Here is a 24,256-nt window from a genome sequence, read left to right on the forward strand (position 1 = left end):
TTGCAGTCGACTTGATGGCACTTAACAACAACAGTGGCACTGTGGGTTAATGCACTGGACTGCAAAGTTGGTTTGAACTGCAAGGTCAGAGATTCCAGCTCACCAGTCATTCACTCCTTGGAAACCTTACACAAAGTCACTATGGGTCAGAATTGACTCGATGGCACTTAACAGCAGCAACAAATGTATAGGGAGAGTCTTGGTGTGGCATTGTTGAAAAAGCACTGACCTGCTAACCACTGGGTTGCTATGAGTCGGAACTGACACAGTGGCACTTTACAGCAACAAATGTATGGGGAGTCCTGGTAGCACAGTGCCTATGCACTCAATTGCTAACCAAAAGTTTAGCAGTTGAAAACCTCAGCAGCTTTTTATAAAGATTTATTGCCTTGGCTGCCACCCTATGGGGCAGTTCTACTTAATCCTGCAGGACTCTTATAAATTGGAATAAACTCCACAGCAGTGTGTGTGTCAGTGTATTGGATTGTGTGTCCTCCTGATGAATTGACCCTTTCATCATTATGAAGTGACTTCCTTGATCCCTAATAATATTTTGGGCAGTAGTAGAGCTCACTTCCTTGTCTGTCAAGAATCACTGTCCTTTGTTGCTTGATGTCCAGTGTCTTGAAAACTGTTGTTTATGTATTCTCTATAGTTTTGAAATTTTTGTTATTGTTGTCAAGATACATATAACATTTGACAGTTTAACCTTTTTCAAGTGTGCATTTAGTTATGGCAATTACATGAGTCGTGTGTGCAGCCATCAAATAAACTGTGTCCAATTCCCCACTACTGTGAATATAAACGCATTGCTCCTAAACAATGGCTTTCTTCCCCCTTCCATCTTGCCCTTAGTAATTACTAACAAACTTTGGTCTCTGCGTGTTTGCCAATTCTTGTTATTTCATGTAAGTGAAATCATACACCATTTGTCCTTTTGTGATTGGCTTTATTTCACTCGGCATAGGGTTTTTAAGCATTTACCATCCATGTTGTAGAATGGATCAGGACCTCATGAGTGCTGTATGAATGAGTGGTATTATATTTAGGACACCACAGTTTGTTTTCCATCATCCATTGATGGACACTCTGTTGTTTACATCTTTTGACTGTTATGAATAGTGCTATTTTGTGTTGGTGTGTTTTTAAGCTGTTTTCATGAAGGAATGTAAGCCTAGTCCCCATTTCTCTGACTTCTTGCTGTTGTTTTGTATCAGGGGTACTTGGGAGAAACCAATGAACTATACAGACCTTAGCCCCTCAAATCTACAAAGATTTAAAACATGTAAAATTTTGGTTGTAATTTCCTGGTGTGGCACTGGATAATGCACTGGACTGCAAGGTCGGTTTGAATCGCAAGGTCAGCGGTTCAAATTAACCAAAGCTGCTCCTCGGAAACCCTATACAGGGTTGCTATGAGTTGGAACTGACTAGATGGCACTTAATAACAACAGACTTGAAGTTTAAATCATCGCTGCCTAGGAATCCTTGCTTCCCAGGAGGGAGTTTTCAACTCTAGTTGTACATTAAATCACCTGGGAGAGCTTTTGAAAAAATATCCATGCCTCACCATTGTTGTTAAGTGCTGTTGAGTCAATTTTGACTTATATTGACCTTATACAGGATTTCTAAGGAGTGGCTGGTACGTTCTGACCGCTGACCTTGTGGTTCAAACTACCTTTCTGTCCAATTCTTTACCCCACAGTGCCACACCAGGATTCTATGCCTCACCATAAACCTGTGAAATCTAAACCTTTGGTTGGGCGCCCTCGTTTTTAAATTCTCCCAGGGAACTCCTGGTGTTGTCCTGGAGGATAAGTTCTTGATTGGTAACCACAAAGTTCAAACCCACCAGCCACTCCTTGGAAACCCGATACAGGATCTCTCTGAGTCAGAACTGACTTGATGGCACTTAACAACTAGATTAAGAACAACTTTGTTTTAGAGCAAAGGATGGCTTGCTTACGAATTGGTTTTTCTCCTTTCCATTTATTGCAATGCATCATCTGGTTTATTTTATGATAATCTTTGTTACAGCTTTTATGCTATGTCAAATGCATAGATGACTTGAACTTTTTGGTAATGTGTGTGTAAAAAAGGTACTTCTTATTGTACTTAAGTGAGTTGCAATGTTTTATCTTTTTTTTTTAATGCCAGAAAGCAGGTACACAAGAGAAAATAGCACAGCAGTTTGGTGTAATGTGTGTTCTGTGACTCCAAGACCAATTGATTTCACATAGAATCACTTTTTTTCCCAATGTGTTGAATTATGTAGTGCCTGGAGTAATTAGTCTAGAATGCTAGCTACTCGTATGCAAGCAGATTCTTTTGTATGATTTCCTTAATAAAGAACTTGAATGAGTTACTCATTTAAGTGTCTGAATCTTAAAATGCTTCTTCATGTAAAATGATGGCATTTTAGAAGGATAAATGGCTTTGTCTAAGTAGTTTAAAGTATTTTCTAATTTATTTTTATAACCAACCTTTCCTTATAGCTGTGAACTTCACAGAAGTTAATGAAGAAAACAAAAACGATCTCTTCCGAGAAGTGTTTTCTTCCATTGAAACACTAGCATTTACTTTTGGAAATATGTAAGTAGAGAACTGTCATTTAAATATATTTGGGCTTCAGTGTCTCAGTGAGAGTATGCCATAGAATTCAGTAAGATACATGGGAAATATTAAATCGTGTGGAACCTCAAATGTTGGTGAAACTGCATTCTGTATTACTTCCTTATTATCTTTAGAGCTTTTTGGAGTCTCTGGGCTAAAAAAATAGGAAGTTTACGTTCACCTAGAGGTGCCTCATAAAGATTTACAACCTCGGAAATGCTGTACAGGGTCGCTGTGGGTCGGAACCGACTCAGTGGCACTTAACAACAACAACAGAGGTGCCTCATAAAGAAAGATCTGATGGTCTACTTCTGAAGAAACTGCCCTGTGGAGCACAGCTCTATTCTGATACGCATGGGGCAAACATGTCAGAGTTGCTTGGACAGTAACTGCTTTATAGCTGTTTAGAAACGACAACCATACGCAACTGATTGTCATGATTTAAGTGAATAGATTCTTTGCAGGTTTTCTCCCCTAAGATTTTCACTTAAAAATAAACTGTCCTACATGACATATTGAATTAAAGTTTGTGACAAAGCAGTGTAATGACTTCTCTTTTTATTTCTCTTTCTTTATTTTAACCTCCTTGGATAGCCTTACAAACTTCCTTATGGGAGATGTAGGCAGTGATTCATTATTGCGACTGCCAGTGTCTCGGGAAAGTAAGGTAGGTTAAGTTTGTATGAAAGCAAAGGTTTTCATATTTTTAACTTACTATTCCAAGTACTTCCTGATTTAAATCCAGCACTGATTTTTTGATCATTTCAAGCTTGGAAGTTAACTATATTATAGCAAGAAAACAGCATTAGTTTATTTTAAATGATAATTTATGGTTAGTTTCTAATACTTCTTAAGTGGGATTGCCCTTTGAAAAGAATATATCTGATATTTGTATGTTTTATATAATGAGTCTGTATGTCTTATAGTTCAAAATTTTAGTAATTCTTAATAATTTTTCCTTCATGACATTGTCACATAGCTTAAAGAATGGTAGAAACTTAGAAAAATAATGCAAGAAGTAGTAATGAGGGTGTTAATCGTTCAACACATCAGACAGTTGATGTTTGTTACTATGCCATACCTAACAACCTTGAAGGTTTTAATTCTCCCTAAGAATATCTCTAAAAGCATGTTACAAGGTCATGGCTCTGATTCCCAATGGGAAGAAAAATTGCTTTGTAATAATGAAACATGAACAATGTGTGTAGAACATTGCCTTAAAGATGCAGAGAAGTAATATTTCAACTGACTGGATTCTTCCAGCAAATGCAAGATATTTAAACAAACTACAGTAGGAGCATATGTTGATCATTGCCTTTTTTTATTTAAAAAAGAAGTTTTTATTGTGAATTGAGTGATAGTTTACATGGGAGAACATCAGTTTTGCACTCATCCTATCATATTTCGTATCATTGCAATGATTATAATCCCTTCCATGCAATCACATAATTCACAATAAAACATTAAAAAATAACCCTTCCATGCATCACCGTTCAACAGTATTTGCTTCTATTCCCTCTGTTTTTTTGTTTGTTTGTTTTTTGCTGTACACTTAAGCTCTCAGGAATATGTAATCATTTAAATAACCCAAGGGCACATTCTGCAAGCCTGCCTCCTGGCTATGATTATTGCCTTTTGTGAATGATGAAATCCAAGAAGGATTTCAACAAATACTTGGAATTATGCCAGGCACTTGGACTTTATTAGCTTAATGAAAGAAAATCTCATGTTGGTTTTTTTTTTTTAATAATACAAAATACGAATGATTGCTTTAGAATATTGTTACATGTATTACAATATTGTGAAAAATTATAATTATTTCTGAAGCTATCCATTGATGAGTCAAGGGGGCTAGTATCTAAACCATATCAGGTTGTTGGAGAATTTTACGGTTAAGATTTTACCTATTTTGCAATTTATTCAGGATTCTTCATCAATTTTTTTCCCTCAAACTGTTACTGCTATTTCAGAAAGCTATAAGATAGCATTTAATCTCTGTGGCAAGGCACTGAACAATTTAAATTTGAAGTATAAATCATGTTTCTTGTTTCTATGCCTTTATTAAACACATGTTATGCTTAATCTTAATAGGAATTTGTTTCCCTTTTTTCCTTAGTACCTTGATTTCCTTTTTGCGTTTTTAAACTTACCCTAAAGGATTAGAATTTTTAAAAGCCCATAATGATATAATTTTAATGATTAAAAAAATTACTTCATTTGTGAAGAGTTTTGGAAAATCTTTAAAGGACTATCTGCCATTTATTTAGTAGTGTCTGTTAAGTACCATGTCCTGTGCTTAGCCCCTAGCATCTTAATTCTTAAAACAGACTTGTGAAGATGGTTATCTTATCCCCACTTAACAGAAGAACATACCAAAGTTTAGTGAATTTAAGTAATCCAATGTCATACAGATCATACGTGGTAGAGCTGTACTTCAAATTTGGGTCTGTGTGATCCCTTTTACATATCTCATATTGTTGTTGTTGTTAGGCAGCCCACCATAAATAAATACATTTCTTTAAGATCTCATAATTGTGATAGATGCTGTCTTTTTTGCACTGTCCAGTGAGACAGTCACTGAGCACATGCAGCTCTTTAAACTTAAATGAATTAAATTGACAACTTCACTTCTCATTCTCACTAGTTAACTACTTCCAAATGGTCTGTAGCTATGTGTAACTAGTAGCTACTTGATTAGTGTAGATGCAGAAAATTCAGCACTATGCAGTAGACTTTCAGAGAAATGCTTGTCGTAAAATTAAAATGATAGGAAGAGAACATTCCATTGATATCTCCTATTTAGATAGTCATCTATTTAGATTGCTTCTCTAACTTCCTGACTAGTATTTTTCGGATGTGCAGAATTAAAAGTTTTGAATGAGTTCATTAATGGTAACTAGCGCTGTTTGTAAACAATGAGGTTGTTCATTCTCAGACCTTGTGAACTGCTATTGTGAAAGCTATATAGTTCTTATAAAGTGTTCTGGTATTTAACAGACTTCTTAGACCCTATGAGTTTTAAATACTTGGAATTCTTTAGCAGGAATTAGTCAGACTTACAAATTGGGGGAAGTGTTTCTGGAGCAAATATCTGCTGTCTTCTACTCTAATCTTAAACTTTTTTTCTTTCATGTTGAAAGTCTTTTGAAAACATTTCGGTGGGATCAGTGGACTCATCCCATGAAAAAGGTAATGCTCAAGTTGCTTTTGAGAAATGTTCTAGAATATATAATCTCTTCTTGCTTAGTTATTGAATATATCGTTTTTAACATCAAATTAATAAAACTTTATGTATAACGTTTTTAACTGTGTCCCTATCTAGGGTTTCCAAAGAACATTCCAGTGCTGATCCTACCGTGCCCACACTAGGGCTCTAAAAAACCCACTGGAGTACATAAGATCATTTAGTGACATAAAGTCATCAAGAATTGCATAAGGGCTGTAACTTGATGAATAATAGAAATAGGAGAGGGCTTCAGAAAATCTGAAAAATTTCCATTGTCTTTTAATTTAAAATGTTCGCAACCTTTCTGAAGGCCCCTGCATACACATTAAAATAAATACATTATAGTTTGAGAACATTTTTTTAGGTTTAAACTTGCTGCTGTTGTATGCTGTTGAGTCAGTTCTGATTCATAGTGATCCTGTATAGGATTTCCAAGCATGCTGGTAGGTTTGAACTGCCAGTGCAGTGTTTATCCTATAGCATTACACCAAGACTCAAGTTTTAACAGTGACCTTTTAATTCTAAATTTCTTTCACTTATATTGTTTCATTGTAGAAATTCTTAGGATCTCAGTGTTTTTTGTTTAGAATTATTACATGATCATATTTAATCTATACTTACCTTGATATTTTTATTTTCAGGCAGTCTGTCTCCTATAGAACTAGACAGCGTGCTGTTAAAGAACACTGACTCTGTAGAATTGGCTTTGTCATATGCTAAAACATGGTCAAAATATACCAAGAACATAGTTTCCTGGGTTGAGAAAAAGCTTAATTTGGGTGAGTTCCCCACTGGGACATCTGATTAACTTTAGAGTATTAAAATCAGATTGTGTGTGATTCATTTGTGCAGGCTGTGAGTAATGTGATTCCAAATTAGTAATGATTTCATTGTAATGAATACAGTCGTTGTCCATTTTCTCTTCTTGAAATAGGCAAGATTCTTCTCTCACTAGATGTACTTATTGAACACTTACTGTGAGCCAACCACTAGATCTGGGAACATAAAGACAGAATGCTATTTCTACCTTTTCTGTTGTTGTTATGTGCCGTGGAGTCGGTTCCGACTCATAGCAACCCTGTACAGGGTTTCTGAGGTAAATCTTTACAGGAGCAGAAAGCCTCATATTTCTCCTGTGAAACGGGTGGTAGTTTCGAACTGCTGACCTTGTAGTTCGCAGCCCGATTTGTAACCACTACACTACCAGAGCTCCTTATCACTACCTTTAAGGAGGTCATAATATTGTTAAGGAACTTTGGTAATGTAGTGTTTATGAATTGGGCTGCTAACCTCAAGGTAGGCAGTTTCAAACTACCAGCCATTCTGCAGAAGAAAGATGAGGCTTTCTGCTCCCGTAAATATTTGCAGCCTCAGAAACCCTGTACTGGGTCCTATGAGTTGGAACCGACTCCATGGTACTTAACAACAACAACATTGTTGTTGTTGTTAAGTATTGTCCAGTTGGTTCTGACTCATAGTGACACTGCATAGGATTTCTGAGGCTGTAAATCTTTATGGGATCAGAAAACCTCATTTTTATCCCAAGGAGCAGCCGTGGGCTCAAACTAGTCTTGTAGTTTACAGTCCAGTACTTACCTTACAGAGCCACCTACATGCTCTCCTATTGTTGTTGTTATGTGCTGTGGAGTCAGAGCCGACTCATAGCAGCCCTGTAGAGGGTTTCCGAGGCCGTAAATCTTTATGGGAGCAGAAAGCCTCATCTTTATCCCACAAAACAGCTGGTAGTTTGGAACTGTTGACCTTGAGGTTGGCAGCCCGATTGCTAGGAGGTCATAACATAGTACGTAAAAAGAAATGAAATCAGGTTATCACTAAAGGAGATCAAAACATCAGTAGATGCATGAGCAGAAGGCATTAAAAGCACAGAAGGAATATTTTAATGACTGGTATTTTTCCAATGCTTTGTAGTTAACAAAATGCTTTCATATCTATTTTCTCATTTGATCCTCACAAATCCCTAGGTATTTGGTTGGGCAAGAGTTATCCCCATTTCACAGCTGAGACAACTAAGACAGGTGATTTGTCTTAGTAACTGGAAGAATGTAGACTGTAACCCAAAGCCTGTGCACTTGGACCTGCATTATTTCCTGTTGGGAGGAATGCTCATCAGAATCACCCATTTCCCCTTGTGCATTTTGAAAATTTTCAAACTACCAGCCATTCTGCAGAAGAAAGATGAGGCTTTCTGCTCCCGTAAATATTTGCAGCCTCGGAAACCCTGTACTGGGTCCTATGAGTTGGAACCGACTCCATGGTACTTAACAACAACAACATTGTTGTTGTTAAGTATTGTCCAGTTGGTTCTGACTCATAGTGACACTGCATAGTGTCTTCAGCCAGAGTGCTCCTTGGAGGCCAGGATGGCTAAGCTTCGTCTCTCCTACTTTGGACATGTAGTCCGGAGGAAACAATCGTTGGAGAAGGATGTCATGCTGGGTAGGGTGGAGGGTCAGAGAAAAAGAGGAAGACCTCCAACGAGATGGATCGGCCAGGTGGCATCATTGATGGACTCGGGGGTGGCAGCGGTGGTGAGGTTGGCCCAGGATCGAACATTGTTTCGTTCTGCTGTGCATGGAGTCGCTATGAGTCGGTTCCGACTCGATGGCACCTGACAACAACAACATTTTGAAAAAGTTTCTCAGTATATTCTAGTGAATACTTTGAACTAATTATTCATTGCATTGTGCCATAATGCAGACTGGCATTTATGATCACTTTTAAACTGGGTAACTGCAAATAATGATAACTTTAGAGCAAGGGGGGAAATAAGGTAAATTTTCTTTCTAATAGCCTCCTCTGATTTTCCAGAATTGGAGTCCACTAGAAATATTGTCAAGTTGGCAGAAGCAACTAGAACTAACATTGGACTACAGGTAATAGTTCTGTCCACTTCTAGGTTCCATAACAGGAGATACTCAGATGTGCACCCAACATTGCCCTGCAAACTTAGAAATTTACATAATTAATATAGGAATGTACTTATAATTATTTTTATTGATACCATAAATCCTTTTAAATTTAGATGAGTGGCCATTATGAAAAAAGTAGGAACTTCACAGTTATGTACTCATGTTGATAGTTACTAATATTGCTTCCTAATTTTATAATTAATTATAATTAAGTTTCTTCAGTATTTTTCTCATAAAGTCATGTTTGTGACTAGTCATTTTTTGAAAAAGAAATAGTTTAAAAGAAAGTGTTTCCTTTTGAAAAAGATTAGTGGTGGGTCTAGAACTCTAGCATTGTTTCTATTGTAAAAATTTCTATTTTAATTTCTAGGAGTTTATGCCACTGCACTCTCTATTTACTAACGCTCTTCATAAAGATATAGAGAACAGTCAACTTTTGCAAGAAACAATTGCAGCTCTCCAAGCTAACAAATTTGTGCAGGTAAAAATTAATTTATATGTGGAATACACACTGGTTTTTATAACTGGATACCTTGAGACAAACAGAGTTTTGTTTTTTTGTTCTTAATAGCCTTTGCTTGGCAGAAAAAATGAAATGGAAAAGCAAAGGAAAGAACTTAAAGAACTTTGGAAACAGGAACAAAACAAAATGGTTAGTATGGTAATGGAGTCTCATGTATGTGTGTGTAACCATCTAAAATCACCTACAGTTAGCTAAGTATCTGCTGTACTCCATAACTTCTCTAAAGTGCCATCGTAACTATTTTGCTGAATAGGCTAAATCAGAAACTTGGACATTCGAATCTCTCTCATATTTTGTGTTTAATATTTTGTGTGTAGCTTGAAACAGAGACTGCTCTTAAAAAGGCAAAGTTGTTATGTATGCAACGTCAAGATGAGTATGAAAAAGCAAAATCTTCCATGTTCCGTGCAGAAGAGGAACATCTGTATTCAAGTGGAGGATTAGTGAAAAATCTCAAGCAGCTTGAAAAAAAGCGAAGGCTGGAAGAGGAAGCTCTTCAAAAAGTAATGATCTTTTCTGTTATTTGCAAGTTGAATTAGCAATAATCTGTTAAGGCTTTGGTTATCAAACTTAACCCCTCAGGATCACCCAGAAGGGTTGTAAAAGCACAGATCTTTGGGTACCATCCCCAGTATCTGTTTTGATAGATGTAGGACAGTAACTAGAAGAATGTAGACTGCATTTCTCACACAGTTCCCAGATGATGCAGATGCTGCTGGTGGGCACTTACACTTTGAGAACCACGGTGCTAAGATCCTTTGCTTATCTTTGGAATTTTGGGTTTGTTTATGAAAGAAGTATCATAGAGAAGTTAGTAGTTTAATATTTCTGACTTGATAGTCCATTAAGTTCATCTAGGCATGTTGTGTGCTAAGTCTAGCATCTAATAGCAAGGATAGGCTGACACCTTTTATTATTTATAAATCATAATTTGATAAATAAGCTCTGTGAGATTATATAGAAGATGGTAAATTTAAACGGAAAAAGCATTTCTTTTTGTTTTGTGGGGAAATTCAATTATCTTTTTTTAAACTTTTTGTGAATTGAGTGATGGTTTACAAACAAGATCATCTACTTTACATTGAACAAATTTTACACTTTGTTTCAATGGTTACAATCCCATCCCCGGAACAACTGTTGCTCTACTTCCTCCCTGTGGCTCCCCATTAACAGCTTTTATTTCACAAATGAACAAAGCAAAAAAAATTGATGTATACATATAAAACAAAAGATACATATTTATTTAAATGTCTGAAGAATACATTCTGAAAGCCAGCCGCCTGCCCACAGACACACAGCCTTTCTCAGTCGATGGTCCCAGAGCCCAAAGCTGCTCTATTTCTCCATGGCTTCGCCTCTGCCAACATCTTTGCTGTCATTGCTTTTTAATTAGGGAACTCACATTCTGCACATGCTCTACCTTCTTGATAATCCTGGAGTTGTTTGTTCTTGAAATGAAAGATTAAATGCTTCCCCCATTTAGTTACACATTTTCTGCAGTTGTGGCAATCTCAATTAATCCTGCTAACAATTACAACTGAATCATCAAATCCTGTCACCATCATCTCCCATCCCCTTTCACGAGATCCCTCTGGAAAAGAGAAAAACTATTCAGTGGGGATTCTACCTTAACACCTTCATTCTGAAACTAAGCATTTTCATAAAAGCTTGTAAGCCAGCCACTTCATGCATTTATAATCCCCCACCACCATTTTTGACAGCCGATGTCTGAGTTTCTTAAGTCCTTATCAATCCAGTACACTGAAGAAACAGGCTTGTTCCTTGATTTGAAGAATCCTTCCATTCCGGTTGGAATTTTGAGTAACTGCACCCCTAAGTAAAAGTCCAGTTCATCAAATTGTAGCAATTTATGGTTGTTCACAGTGTCAAACATCTTTATCTTCATCTGGTCAAGTTCTGGTCAGCTAGCCCATCTGTGCTAGATCAAGTGGGTACTAGTTGCAAGTTTGGGAGTTTATACACACCTCCCTATACTTTATACCAGCTGGCCAATTCACTCTCAGCCCTAACCTCCGGGGGCTAGTTTGTGCCCATGGCTCAGGAGTTCACACATCTTCCTAAATTTCAGACCAGCTATCCCTTCCTCATCTCTTGCTCATGTCAAAGTCAATGGTCCAGACATGACCAAACTCAGCCCATGTCTTCATTGCTTCATTTCCACCATTTCCACTCAAAACTAGACCCTAGTGGTCACCAGAGTACGTACTAGATTGCTTGCAGGTTCCCTTTAAGTTTTAGTCCTAGAAGGGGTTTTCCCTGATGAGCTGGCATTTCTTGCCTTGATGCCTCCTAATAAACAAATTTTTGTTGTTGTTAAGTGCCGTCGAGTTGGTTCCGACCCATAGTGACCCTGTGTATGGTTTCTGAGGCTGTAAATCCTTATGGGAGCAGAAAGCCTCATCTTTCTCCCGTGGAGCAGCTGGTAGTTTCGAACTGCTGACCTTAAGGTTTGTAGCCCGATTTCGTAACCACTACACTACCAGAGCTCCTTTAATAAACAAATAGAATGCTTGAAATTCAAACAGCCAAAAAGTCTGCTTTTTTCTGTGGGTCTTTCTTTCAGTAAGTATCTGTTGTTCTCCCAGCAGTCCTGGGTTGGTCTGCATGCCTTTTCAAGTGAAAGTGCCCCATCTCAGAAGGTTCTGGGTAGGGTTCAGGATACCACCTAAGGCCCCATACTCTACAAACACTTAACAAGAAGCCTATTTCCCTAGGCAAATTCTAATTCCCTTTTAGAAAATCCAATCAGTTATAGGATGAAGATGGATTTGCAAGATTTCTCTGATCATAATTTCCAATATTTGTTTTTTTGTCACACATAAATACCTATTTTGCAGTAGTAGGTAGGGGAAACCAACATCCACAAGACAAACCCTAAACTTTTGTTTTCCTCCTTTACCCATTCAGCATGTCTCGATCCATGAATTTATTCACGGAACATTGTTGTTTTAAGGTTGTGTATAAATCATAATTTATCTCTTTCCTATCTTCTATCATCATTTTTCATCTGCCACCCACCCTTTTCTTGTGTATTACCCTCTCCCTCCTTGTATATTGCATTGCTCTCCCCATCACCCAAGCTAACATATGTCTACCTTCTAGCCAGTGAGTTACTCTCTCCTCCTTCTCACCCCTGATGACCATCAAAGAATGTTTCTTTTAGTATGGAAACCTTTTATTAAGCTTTTACAATAATGATCTTATACAATATTTTTGGTTCGGATCCCATGTTCCATTTATGCACTTCCCTGTTGATGGTCCTTTGGTCGTCTGTTCCTGGAATGTAAGAATAACTACTCCCCCTGTTTTATTACACAGCTCCTACCTTTATAATTGTGATAATCGCAGTTAGTAATAATAGCAATTACTCACGATTGAATCAAAAGAATTCTATTAGTAATAATAACAGCTACTCACTATTGAATTAAAAGAATTCTATCCCCATCTCTCATAAGGTATTTCTGTTTCCAAATTTCTTAGGACGTGTCGTACCATTTTACAGTCTCCCCAGCAATGTAGGAGCATCCCAGTCTTTCCGCTCGCCCGCCAGCATTTGTTGTTTTCTGTGTGCGTGTGTGTGTTGTTGTTGTTGTTTTTTAGCTTTGCTGTTAATGCTGGTGTGAGATGATATTGTTGTTTTTATTTACCTCTCTCCAGTGGCTAATGATCATGAATATTTCTTCATATGTTTGTGGGCTGCTTGTATGTCTTCCTTGGTGAAGTGTCTGTTCATGTCCTATACCCATATTTTATTTCAGTTGTTTTCTTTTAGAGCTATATTGTAGTTTTCTATAAATTTTAGATATTAGTCCCTTGTCTGATACATTGCTACAAAAATTTTTTTCCCAGTGTGGGCTCTCTTTTCACTCTTTTTGCAAAATCTTTTGATGCATATAAGTTGCTAATTTTTAGGAATTTTCAGTCATCTATTTTGTCTTTTACAGTTTATGTGTTTTTTGTAATGTTTAAAAGTGTAAGTATGCCATGAATTAGAACCCCTGTTTGTCCCTATTTTTTCATTGATGATCTTTATAGTTCTGGTTTTACATTTAGGTCTTCAATCCATGTTGAGTTTGTTTTTATATATGATATAAGATATGGATCTTGTTTCATTCTTTTGCAAATGGATTTCCAAATGCTTTCACCATTTGTTGAAGACACTATCTCTTCTGCATTTAATGTGTTTTGACTCTTTGTCAAAGATCAGTTGACTGTATGTGGATGGCCTTACTTCTGGGTTCCCAATTCTGTTCCATTGAGCTCTGTATCTTTCATTGTACCAGAACCTGTTTGTTTTGACCACTGTGGCTGTGTATTAAATTTTGAGATCAGGGAATGAGAGGCCTCCAATTTTGTTGTTCTTCTTAAGCAGTACTTTGCTTATCCAAGGTCTCTTTACTTTCCATATAAAGTTTGTGATCATTTTCTCCATCTCTTTAAAGAATGTTGTTGGAATCTGGATGGGGATTGCATTATTTATCTGTAGGTTACTTTAGGTAGTTCTGACATTTTCACAATATTACGTCTTCATATCCATGAACATGTTATATTCTAACCTTTCTGTAAATCTCTTTTGGTTTCTTGTAGTTAGTGTTGTATAATTTTCTTTGTATAAGTTTTTTGTTTCTCTGATTAGATTATTCCTAAGTATTTCATCCTTTGGGTGGCTATTGTAAATGGTATTGTTTTTCTAATTTCCTTTTCAGATCTGTATAGAGGAATCTAATTGATTTTTGTATATTGATCTTGTACATTGCCACTTTGCTGAATCTTCCAATGAGTTCCTATAATTGTCTTGCTGAGTCTTTGGGATTTTCTATGTATGGGATCATATCATCTGCAAGTAGACAAAGTTTTACTTCTTATTTGCTAATTTGGATGCCTTTATTTTCCCTTTTTACCTTATGGCTCCTAGACTTACAACACAATATTATATAGGAGTGGTGATAAAGCACATTCTTGTCTAGTTCCTGTTCGCAAAGGGAAAACTTTCAGTTTCTCTCTGTTGAGAGTGATGTTGGCTGTTGGTTTTATATATATGCTGTTAATTATGTTGAGGAATTCCCCTTTAGTTCCTATTTGTTGAGTGTTTTTTATAAAGAATGGGTGTTGGATTTTGTCAACTGTCTTTTATATATCAATTGATATGATCATGTGGTTCTTTTCCTTTTTTTTTTTTTTCTCATTTATATGATGGATTAACTTAATTGTTTTTGTAATAATGAACCATCCTTCCATTCCTGGTATGAATCCTACTTGGTCATGATTTATTATTTTTTTGATATGTTGATTGGGTATGATTTGGGGTTGGGTATGATTTTGTTGGGTTGGGTATGATTTTGTTGAGAATTTTTGCATCTATGTTCATGAGGGATATTGTTCTATAATTTTCTTTTTTAGTGATTTCAATGCATGGTTTTGGTATGAGGGTTATGCTCACTTCATAAAATGTTTTGAGGAGTTTTCCATCCTTTTCTATGTTCTGCAATAGTTATAGTAAAATTAATGTTGACTCTTCTTTGAATAGACAGACAATATAGCAATTGTAAATCACACTTGGCTCTCCATTAAGGTCAAATGCCCTTGAGTCTCTGAGAAAAACATTGTTATATTTTAAAATGCAGACTGTTTCAGAATTTAAATTTAGATTCAGTTACTTAAATTTATGTTTATTACAATGAGGGTTTTAAGATATAAATTCTAGTGGTTCAATGTTTTTCCATATTTTCTTGAAGGTAGAAGAAGCAAATGAATTCTACAAAGCTTGTGTGACAAATGTTGAAGAAAGACGAAATGATCTAGAAAATACCAAAAGAGAAATTTTAGCACAACTCCGGACACTTGTTTTCCAGTGTGATCTCACCCTTAAAGCAGTAAGTAATTTCTTCAAGTTTTTTAAGACAAGAAGGAAAAAAAACAACAACAAAAACCTATGTCTCTGTTGTAGAGAGAAATATGCTTGATAAGCCAAGATTCTTAAGGGATTTAATTTCAGAGATTAATGGAATGTGTTGAGCTTGAAAATTGGCTTTTGGTTTTTGAACTAAAACTAGTATGTGGTTGGAGCTACATTCGGATCTGTTTTCCGATGATTGATGATTTGTTTAGTTAGAATTGAAATCTGAGAACTTAAAATCACTTCTAAGCCACTGTCTTTCTTGGTTTGACTGACAAAAATGGATTCCACCCCTGAAACATCTCTCAATCAATGCTGTGAGAACTATTCTTTAAAATTTGAGTAAAGTTGAGAACTAGTCTTTAAATTGAACCCAATGATATATTTGAAGACAAAGTATCCTGCCCTCAAGTGTTTTTAGTTGCCTCTTTAAAAATGCTTTTTGTAGAAAGTGTACATACGATAAAATGTTCCTTCTTGTGGGGAGGATCATACATTTCTATGGTTAAACGCTCAGCTGCAAGTATAATTTTATGTAACCATCACATCACAATCAGGATTCAGAAAGTCTGTCCGCCACAAACGTTCCTTCATGCTGCCTCTTCTAGTATCTCTAACCCTGGCAACCGCTGATTTGTTCTTCATCATTATAGTTTTCTCTTTCTCAGGTCACATGTATATAAATTAAATGTATATGTTTACAACCTTTGGAAAGTGGCTTCCTCAGCATAATGCTTTTGAGATTCATAAGTGTATCAGAGTGTATCCGTAGTCCATTTCTTTTTATTGCTGCATGACATTTTATTATATAACAAACTCTGGTGACACTATGGTTAAGCACTCAGCTGCTAACTGGAAGATAGGTGGTTTGAATCCAGCAGCCACTATGTGGTAGAAAGATGTGGAAGTCTACTTTGTTGTTGTTGTTAAGTACTGTCAAACCAGTTCAAACTCAAAACAACCTTGTATAGGGTTTCTGAGGCTTTATGGGAGCAGAAAGCCTCATCTTTCTTCTGCAGAGTGGCTGGTGGCCTGGACCACCGACCTTGTCCTATGGAGCAACCGTGCTCCCTCTTTCAAATCTGTAGTTTTTGACTATTTTTAGGGGATTGTTTGACATTTAGATTGGAATTGAGTTAAAAAATCTTACGGAAATCTGTGATTTTTTTTTAAATGAGCAGTTTGTAGTTTCTAAGATACACTTTTTGTTAGGTATATACCTAAGTATGAATGAATGCCTATATGTGTTTGTTTATATTTGGAGCTATTGTAAATGATATAAATATGCACATGTTGTTGTTGTTACATGTCATTGAGTCGGTTTTGACTCATAGTGATCCTCTATAGGGCTTCTGAGGAGCGACTGGTGAGCTTGAACCGCTGATCTTGCAGTTCAAACTGACCTTACAGTCCAGTGCATTAATGCACAGCACCACACCAGGACTCCAAACACATATATACATTCATGTGTGTGTGTGTGTGTGTGTGTGTGTGTGTGTGTGTGTGTGTGTGTGTATGAGAGGGGACTTCAAAAATTTGTGGAAAAATGAATGGAAAGATATGGAATTTCTTTTTGATGCCCCTTCATAAATTTATAAATAATTATGTGCATGTGTCTATAGATAAATGCACACACACATATAAATTTAAATTCCAATTGTTCATAGCTAATATTTAGAAATACAATTGATGTTTGTATGTTGATCATGTGTTCTTATTTACTAAGTTCATTTTTTAATTTTATAAGCTTTTTTTCTGAAGGTTTCTTGGGATTTTTGATACAGAAAATCATGTCATCTATAAATAGAGACAGTTTGCTTTTCCCTTTCTAATCTGTGTCCCTTTTGTTTTTCTTACCGAATTGTACTTGGGACATCCAGTACATTGTTGGATGGTGTGGTGGTGAGAGGGGACAGCCTTGCCTTTTTTATTATCATTAATACTTATGAGTGGATATTGTATTTATCATGGAATTTCTGCATCATGTGATGGGATATGTGTTTTTTTCCCTTTGGTTTGTTAATGGTTGTGAAGTGGAGTTGGTTCCATCTCATAGTGACCCTGTATAGGGTTTCTGAGGAGTCCTGGTGTGGAGCTGTGGGCTAATGTGCCAGACTGCAAAGCCATTTGAACTGCAAGGTCGGCGGTTCAAGCTCACCAGCTGTTCCTATACAGGGTCGCTATGGGTCGGAACTGACTCAATGGCACTTAATAACAACATAGGGTTTCTGAGGCTATAAATCTTTGCAGCAGCAGAAAGCCCTGTTTTTCTCCCATGGAGTGGCTAGTGGACTCGAACTGCTGACCTTGTGGTTTGCAGTCCAGTGATTACCCACAGAACGACCACACTCCCCTTTGGCCTGTTCACATAGTGGATAAATTGATTTATATTTGAGCGTTGTTCCAGCTTTGTATTACTAACAGAAGCCTCACTAGGAGATTTCAATTTGCTAATATTTTGTGGAGGATCTGTTTTTCTTTCCTTACTTTTAGGCATAATCAGTATGCCATTTTTTCTTTGTTTTTAAAGTACTCTTTTTCTGAATTTTCCACCAGGGTAATGCTAGCCTTATAAAATGAGTTGGGAAGTATTTTCGCTTCTGTTTTCTAGAAGAGAGTGTATAGAATTGGTGTTATTTCTTCTTTGAATGTTTAGTAATATCACCATTGAAAGCATCTGAACTTGGAATTTTCTTTGTCAGAAGATTTTTCACTACAAATTCAATTTCTTTCATTGGGCCTATTCCAGTTAGTTATTTCTTCTTGGGTGAAATTTGCCTTTCAAAGAATTTAATCATTTTACTTGTCCAGTTTATGTGTATTAGCATTATCATCAGTCTTTTATATCCTTTTTCATTCCTCATATTGATAAGTAATGTCCTCTCTCTTTTTCTCCATCTAGTCAGGCTGTTTGTTGTTGTGCGTATGTGCTGTTGAACCCATTCTAATAGCAACTCTCTATAGGGTGTCCAAGCAGCAGCTAGTGGGTTTGAACTGCTGACCTTGTGGTTAGCAATCCAGTGCTTATTGTATAGCGCCACATCAAGAAGCATAGAAATATTATTGATCTTTTCAAAGAAACAGCTCTTGGTTACATTGATTTTTCTGTATTTTTCAGTTTTGTTGATTTCTGCTTGCTTTTTAGTTCTTTTCTTTAGGTGGAAACTTAGACTATTCACTGAGACTTGCTCTTCTATAATAAAATTTATTGTGTTATATTTCCCTCTGAGCGTCATTTAGTTACATTCCACAAATTTTGAAATGTACTTTCATTTTTTTCAATTGAAAAGATTTTTCTCATTTCCCCTGTTACTTCATATTTGACCCATGGATAATCTAAGAGGGCTTCAAAAACTTCATGGAAAAATGGGATCAAAAGATAATAGAATTTCTCCATGAACTTTAAAAAAAGCCCTTGTATATGAGTTGTTTAAATTTTCCCATATATGAAAGCTTTTGGTCTTCCTGGTCACTGATTTCTAGTTTCATTCTAATAGGGTGAAATAAATATTTTGTATGATTTCAATTTTTAGAAAAATGTGTTCTCGTTTTCCTTGTAATGAGATGTGGCCTGTGTGGGTCATTATTCCGTGGACTGTGCTGTTGTTGACTGTGGGTTCGATGAAGACACATCGGTCCTGCATGTTCATGGCACTGCCCTTGCTGCTTAATGTCACATTCATCATCAAAAAGAATGTTTCTAGATCTATCTTGAAGTACAGTGTTGTCTGTAATAGGATAATACCCGTATGCCTATAAGGTAGACCAGTTAATACCACGATTATTCAGATTTACACAGCAACCACTAAAGTCAGTGATTATGAAATTGAAGAAGTCTGTCAACTTCTTCAGCCTGAAATTGATCAAACACACAATCAAGATATATTGATAATTACTGATGGTTATAATGCAAAGGTTGGAAACAAAGAGAAAGGACCAGTAGTTGGGAAATAATGGCTTTGGTAATAGAAATTATGCTGGAGGTCACATGATAGAATTTTGTAAGATCAATGACTTATTCATTGTAAATACCTTTTTTATAACTTAAAGGCAATTATAGATATGGACCTCACCAAATGGAATACATAGGAATCAAGCTTCACTATATCTGTGGGAAGATAATGTGGAAATGCTCAATATCATAAACCAAAATAGGATCTGGAGACCAACTATGGAACAGACCACCAGTTGCTCATATGCAAGTTGAGGGAAGAACACACTCAGCATTTCTCAAGCTGAAAGAGTGGAAAAATATATTCAAGCCTAGACTTGTAATACTGAAGGATACTATAGGGAAAATATTGAATGATGCAGAAAGCATCAAAAGAAGATAGACGGAATACCCATGGTCACTGTACCAAAAAGAAATGGTCAATGTTCAAAACCATTTCAAGAGGTAGCATGTGATCAAGAATCAATGGTACTAAAGGAAGAAGTTTAAGCTACACTGAAGGGTCCCTATGAGTCAGAGTGGACACAGTGACAACTAACAAAAACAACTGGATGCAGAGTGTCATTTAAAAAATACAGTCAGATCATGTTAAATCCCTGCTTGAAATCCTCTGTGAACTTCCCGTGCTTCTGAAATGCAGTCTCCTTATGGTGGTTTGGGTAACTTAACTCTGTAATTTGGTATGTACTCCAAGCACCACCTCTTTGAATATGACCTCTCATCTGATTCTTGAGCAGGACAAGCTCTCCCCCACTCACTTTTGCTCTGGGACCTTTGTACTGTTGTCCTCCTTTCTGGGTTTGTCTTCTCCCTGAAGCTTTGCATGTTGGTCTCAGTTACCTTTTCAGAGAAGTTTTCCCAGACCCACATGTCAAAAGTACCTCTCCACAAACACATGCATGCTCACACTCAATAATATAACTTGATATTCTTATTTAGTGTTAATAGAGATTTTCCATACCTGAATTCATCTTTGTTTACTGAAACACCTTTTTTTCCTTTGGCACTGGACTGCAAGCACAAAGTTGGTGGTTTAAAACCAACAACGACTCAGCGGAAATCCTAATACACAGTTGCTCTGAGTCAGAATTAACTTGACAAGACTTAACAGCACCACCACAGAGAATTTTGTGAACATTAATTAATTCATGCCAAGCTTCCAAAATGGTTCTTCCATATTGTAAGCACTGAGTACATGTCAACGGCTATCTTTGTTACAATTGTTACTATAAGTAGTAATAGTAATAGTTGTTATTGTTAAGTACCATTATGCCATTGAGTCAGTTTTGAGGAGTGGCTGGTGAGTTTGAAGCTCAGACCTCCTTATGGTCTAGTGCTTATCCTATCACACCACATCAGGATGCCATAAGTAGTACTAGTGATAGTAAGTCTAGGTGTGGCTGTAGGATGAACACTCTACCATAAGGTCAGTTTGACCTGCAAGGTCGGCAGTTCAAACTCACTTTGGTGCTCCTAAGAAACCCTATACAGGGTTGCTATGAGTTAGAACTGACTTGATGGCATTTAACAACAACAACAAAAGCAACTCAATGCAATAATGTATTTGGAATAGTTGAACAAAGTACTTCATTAGAAAATCTGAGTTCTGCAAGGTTCATGAATTATAAACAAAGCTTTCCTGTTTTATAGAATTAACAAAATGAGGTAAGTAAAAATACTAGTGTTCCGATTAATAAAAAAAAAATTTCCCCGTGATATTCCTGAGTTTAGGCAGTTGTGGTCAGAACACTTGAGTAGAGATAAGGATTTTCAAAAACATATACATCTCCTTATCAAATTGTTAACCAGTAGGGAAATGTGGTGGTACTTTTTAACATCACAGTTTTCTGGAAATTATTTATCCTGATTATAAAGCTACTTTTTTTTTCCTGATCTAGACCATTCACAGTATCAGGAAATATAGTACATACCCAGTAATATTGAGTATTCTGTACTTCACTGTGTAGTTTTTTATTCGTGCTGTTTCTTAAAATAATTGTTACATATGCACACTGTTCCATATATCATGAGTTATTCTGCCTTTTTTCTTTGTGGCCATAGGTAACAGTTAACCTTTTCCAGATGCAGCACCTGCAGGCTGCCTCTCTTGCAAATAATTTACAGTCTCTCTCTGAGAATGCCAAGCTCTATGACCCAGGCCAAGGCTACAGTGAATTCGTCAAGGCCACAAACTCAGCCGAAGAAGACAAAGTTGATGGGTAAGAATTAATATGTACCTAAGGAGTGGGAATTGTCTCGATGGCAGTGTGTTTGGTTTGGGTTCTGGAATTGCTACAAGTGATCAAACCATTTATTGCTAAGTTTTTGTTCGGTAGACGGAAATATCTTTCCCAACACTGGCAGAGTTGACTTTTAAATTTCTGAATATTTTCTATATTGCTTTATTGTTTCTAAATAATATATGTAAGGAATAGATATAATTCATGTTAGAGTATATAATTTTAAATTTTGACACAGACTTTGTTAATTGAGATTTAAATTTTTTTTTTGTTTTTTTATTTTTTTAAAGAAAATGAAAAAACAATTCAAGTTCGGGTCACACATTTTTTAAATGTCTTCAAGATTTAGCCTATGTTTTACTTTCCATGAAGGTTATATTAGAATTATTGACTCTTCTTTTGCTACACCTTTTTATAATTCAGTTGTAGTTGCTGTTATGTGCTGTTGAGTGGATTCTGACTCATAGTAACACCCTGTATAGAGTTTCTGAGAGGCCGCTGGTGGGTTTCAACCTTGTGGGTCCAGTGCATTATCCTTCAGCACCACAGTTGTAATGTTAAGTGCTGTTGAATTGGTTCCAACCCATAGCAACCCTATATAGGGTTTCTAAGGAGCAGCGATGAGCTTGAACTGCTGTGCAGTCCAGTACATTAACCTACACCAGGATTAGATACATATAATTAAAAGATTTTATTCATATTTCCTTAAAAGGTTGAACTATGCCATGTGGTTTGTTCTTAATAGTTTTGTTACTCTACCTACAGTCATTAAATTAACAGATTTTTCCAGAAGTAAAATCAAATAGACTGGTTATTAGTCATTCTTAGTGATGAGTTTTGTTTGGACTTTTTTAGGAATATGAACAAACAATCAACGCATAGTCCCCAAACTTCTGTATATGGACCTGCTGACTCTTTAGAAGATGTTGTGCGCCTTCCTGACTGTTCTAATAAAATTGAAGAGGACAGATGTTCTAACGGTGCAGATCTAACAGGTAGCTTTTCATATTAGGTACTTGATAAAAGATCAAAGTCTTCAAAGCTGTAAACACAGGGCCGTTTAGTAAATAATAGGTAACTCTGACCAACTTTAACTGTATCTTGTTTTTCAGACTTTCAGTATTTTGCTGTATGAAATCTACCTGTAGTCAAGTTTGACTTCCAGTGTGTTTTTGTTTTAAAGGCTCTTCTTTTATAGGATCCTGGACATTTCCGGTGCTTAGTGACTCTGAGAGCACTGGCGGGAGCAGCGAATCTAGATCTCTGGATTCAGAATCTATAAGTCCAGGTATGTAAATATTTACATCAGTGAAGGATTAGACTAGTTTTCTTTTTTTTTTTAATTCAATGAAAACATATTCTTTCTTGTATTTTTATCTGCTTTATTTTTATCATGAACTATTTCATAAATACAGAAAAGTACATACATATGTATGTACTCTTTAAAGACAAATGATAAAACAAACCCTCATAGATTCACCACCCAGCTTAAGAAATAACAGCAGTGTCAGTTTCTTAGAAGCCCCTTGTGATAATCTTGCCATATTTCCTCCAGAAGAAATCACCATCCTAAATTGTGTTAGTTATTCCTTAGCTTTTCTTGATGTTTGTAGTACCTCCATGCAGTTGAGTTTTGCCCTCTCATGTATGGTAGGCATCCTATTTCATTGAGATCCATGCTGATAGCCATCTTTATTTTCACTGATGCATAGTTTTCTAATCTATGAAGAAAACTGTTATGTATCTTAGCTTTTGTGTTAGGTGTTTGAGCTGTTTCTACTAAATTTTCTGTAATGAATAGTGCAGTTATTTAAATTCTTGTGCCTGTCATTACTTGTTCTTGTTACTTTTTGTACAAATGTACAAATATTTTGCCAGAGACTCTCTCATCTTCATTGCAGAAGCAAACAAGGTGTTCTGAAGTCTCTCAGTGGAGGGAAACAGGCTTCAGCGCGGGTAGCTTGCCATAGATTATACAGCCAGCAGGAGAAGGTTGCAGCACCAGAGCCCACGTCTCTTTGACCTAGATTACGTCTGTCTGTAGCGTTCCTTCTTCAGCACTCTAATACCAAAGACTGCTCCAGTCCTGTTCTCCTGGCTACATTCTTATCTTGCAACTGTGGGAAATACAGGATTTAACTGACCTCAAACTCTAAGGTCTTTTTTAGCACTCTTCATATTTCAGAAGGTTTATTCATCATGGTACGTCTCTTGGATTTAAAATTAGAATGCCTTTCCGTGGAGCACTGGTGTGTTTTTTCACTGCCTGTCAGCAGCTATTTTATGTTGCCTCCTTTACAATTAGTGCTGTTTAGGGGCCAACCTGCGTGGGAACCTAGAGAATTTAAACTGGATATTGATCATTGTCTTTGTGAAAACAAAGTGGTTCTAGTTTGCCCAAGTAGTTAAGACTCAATCCAAACCCTAGATTATTTGGGACTTTGTAAAACTTCGTGTGATAAAGACACAGTTTCTACCATGAGGGAGTTGAGAATGTTGCATTCGTTACAGATTATTTTGGGTATGCACTGAGTAGGGATCCTATCTCTCCTTACTCTGTTCTTCTCTTAAATTACACTTGACATTACAGGGGATTTTTCAAAGCACAAAAGTATTGCTGACGAGGCTCCTCATAAAATGTTCCCAGAGCTGTTCAGCGTTTCCCTAGTGTTCTCAGTCTTTATGTAATCATGTTGAAGGCTTCACTGGTCAACATTTGAAGTATAATGTGAAATAATTCAATGTGTGGTTTACAAACAATGGGCGTATACACCTGCTGCCAGTGGAGATGGAACCCTAAGGACATAGTCAGGAAATGTTTAGGAACTATCATCAACAGATTTTATTGATCACTT

General features: G+C 36.5%; 1 protein-coding gene across 1 annotated transcript in view; it reads left to right on the top strand.

The window, feature by feature from the left end:
* The window catches only part of ARHGAP29 (Rho GTPase activating protein 29), a 73,639-nt gene that overhangs the window by 27,912 nt on the left and 21,471 nt on the right, over window positions 1-24,256 (top strand). Inside the window, exons 3-14 of the mRNA XM_006830947.1 lie at window positions 2,496-2,592; window positions 3,208-3,280; window positions 5,754-5,802; window positions 6,481-6,618; window positions 8,669-8,733; window positions 9,140-9,250; window positions 9,341-9,421; window positions 9,610-9,795; window positions 15,049-15,186; window positions 21,223-21,380; window positions 22,257-22,396; window positions 22,585-22,689. Coding sequence (XP_006831010.1) covers window positions 2,496-2,592; window positions 3,208-3,280; window positions 5,754-5,802; window positions 6,481-6,618; window positions 8,669-8,733; window positions 9,140-9,250; window positions 9,341-9,421; window positions 9,610-9,795; window positions 15,049-15,186; window positions 21,223-21,380; window positions 22,257-22,396; window positions 22,585-22,689 — 1,341 coding nt within the window. The remainder of the gene's footprint in view (window positions 1-2,495; window positions 2,593-3,207; window positions 3,281-5,753; window positions 5,803-6,480; window positions 6,619-8,668; window positions 8,734-9,139; window positions 9,251-9,340; window positions 9,422-9,609; window positions 9,796-15,048; window positions 15,187-21,222; window positions 21,381-22,256; window positions 22,397-22,584; window positions 22,690-24,256) is intronic.

This window comes from Chrysochloris asiatica, unplaced genomic scaffold (genome assembly GCF_000296735.1).
Source record: "Chrysochloris asiatica unplaced genomic scaffold, ChrAsi1.0 scaffold00002, whole genome shotgun sequence".
Taxonomy (NCBI): Eukaryota; Metazoa; Chordata; class Mammalia; order Afrosoricida; family Chrysochloridae; genus Chrysochloris; species Chrysochloris asiatica.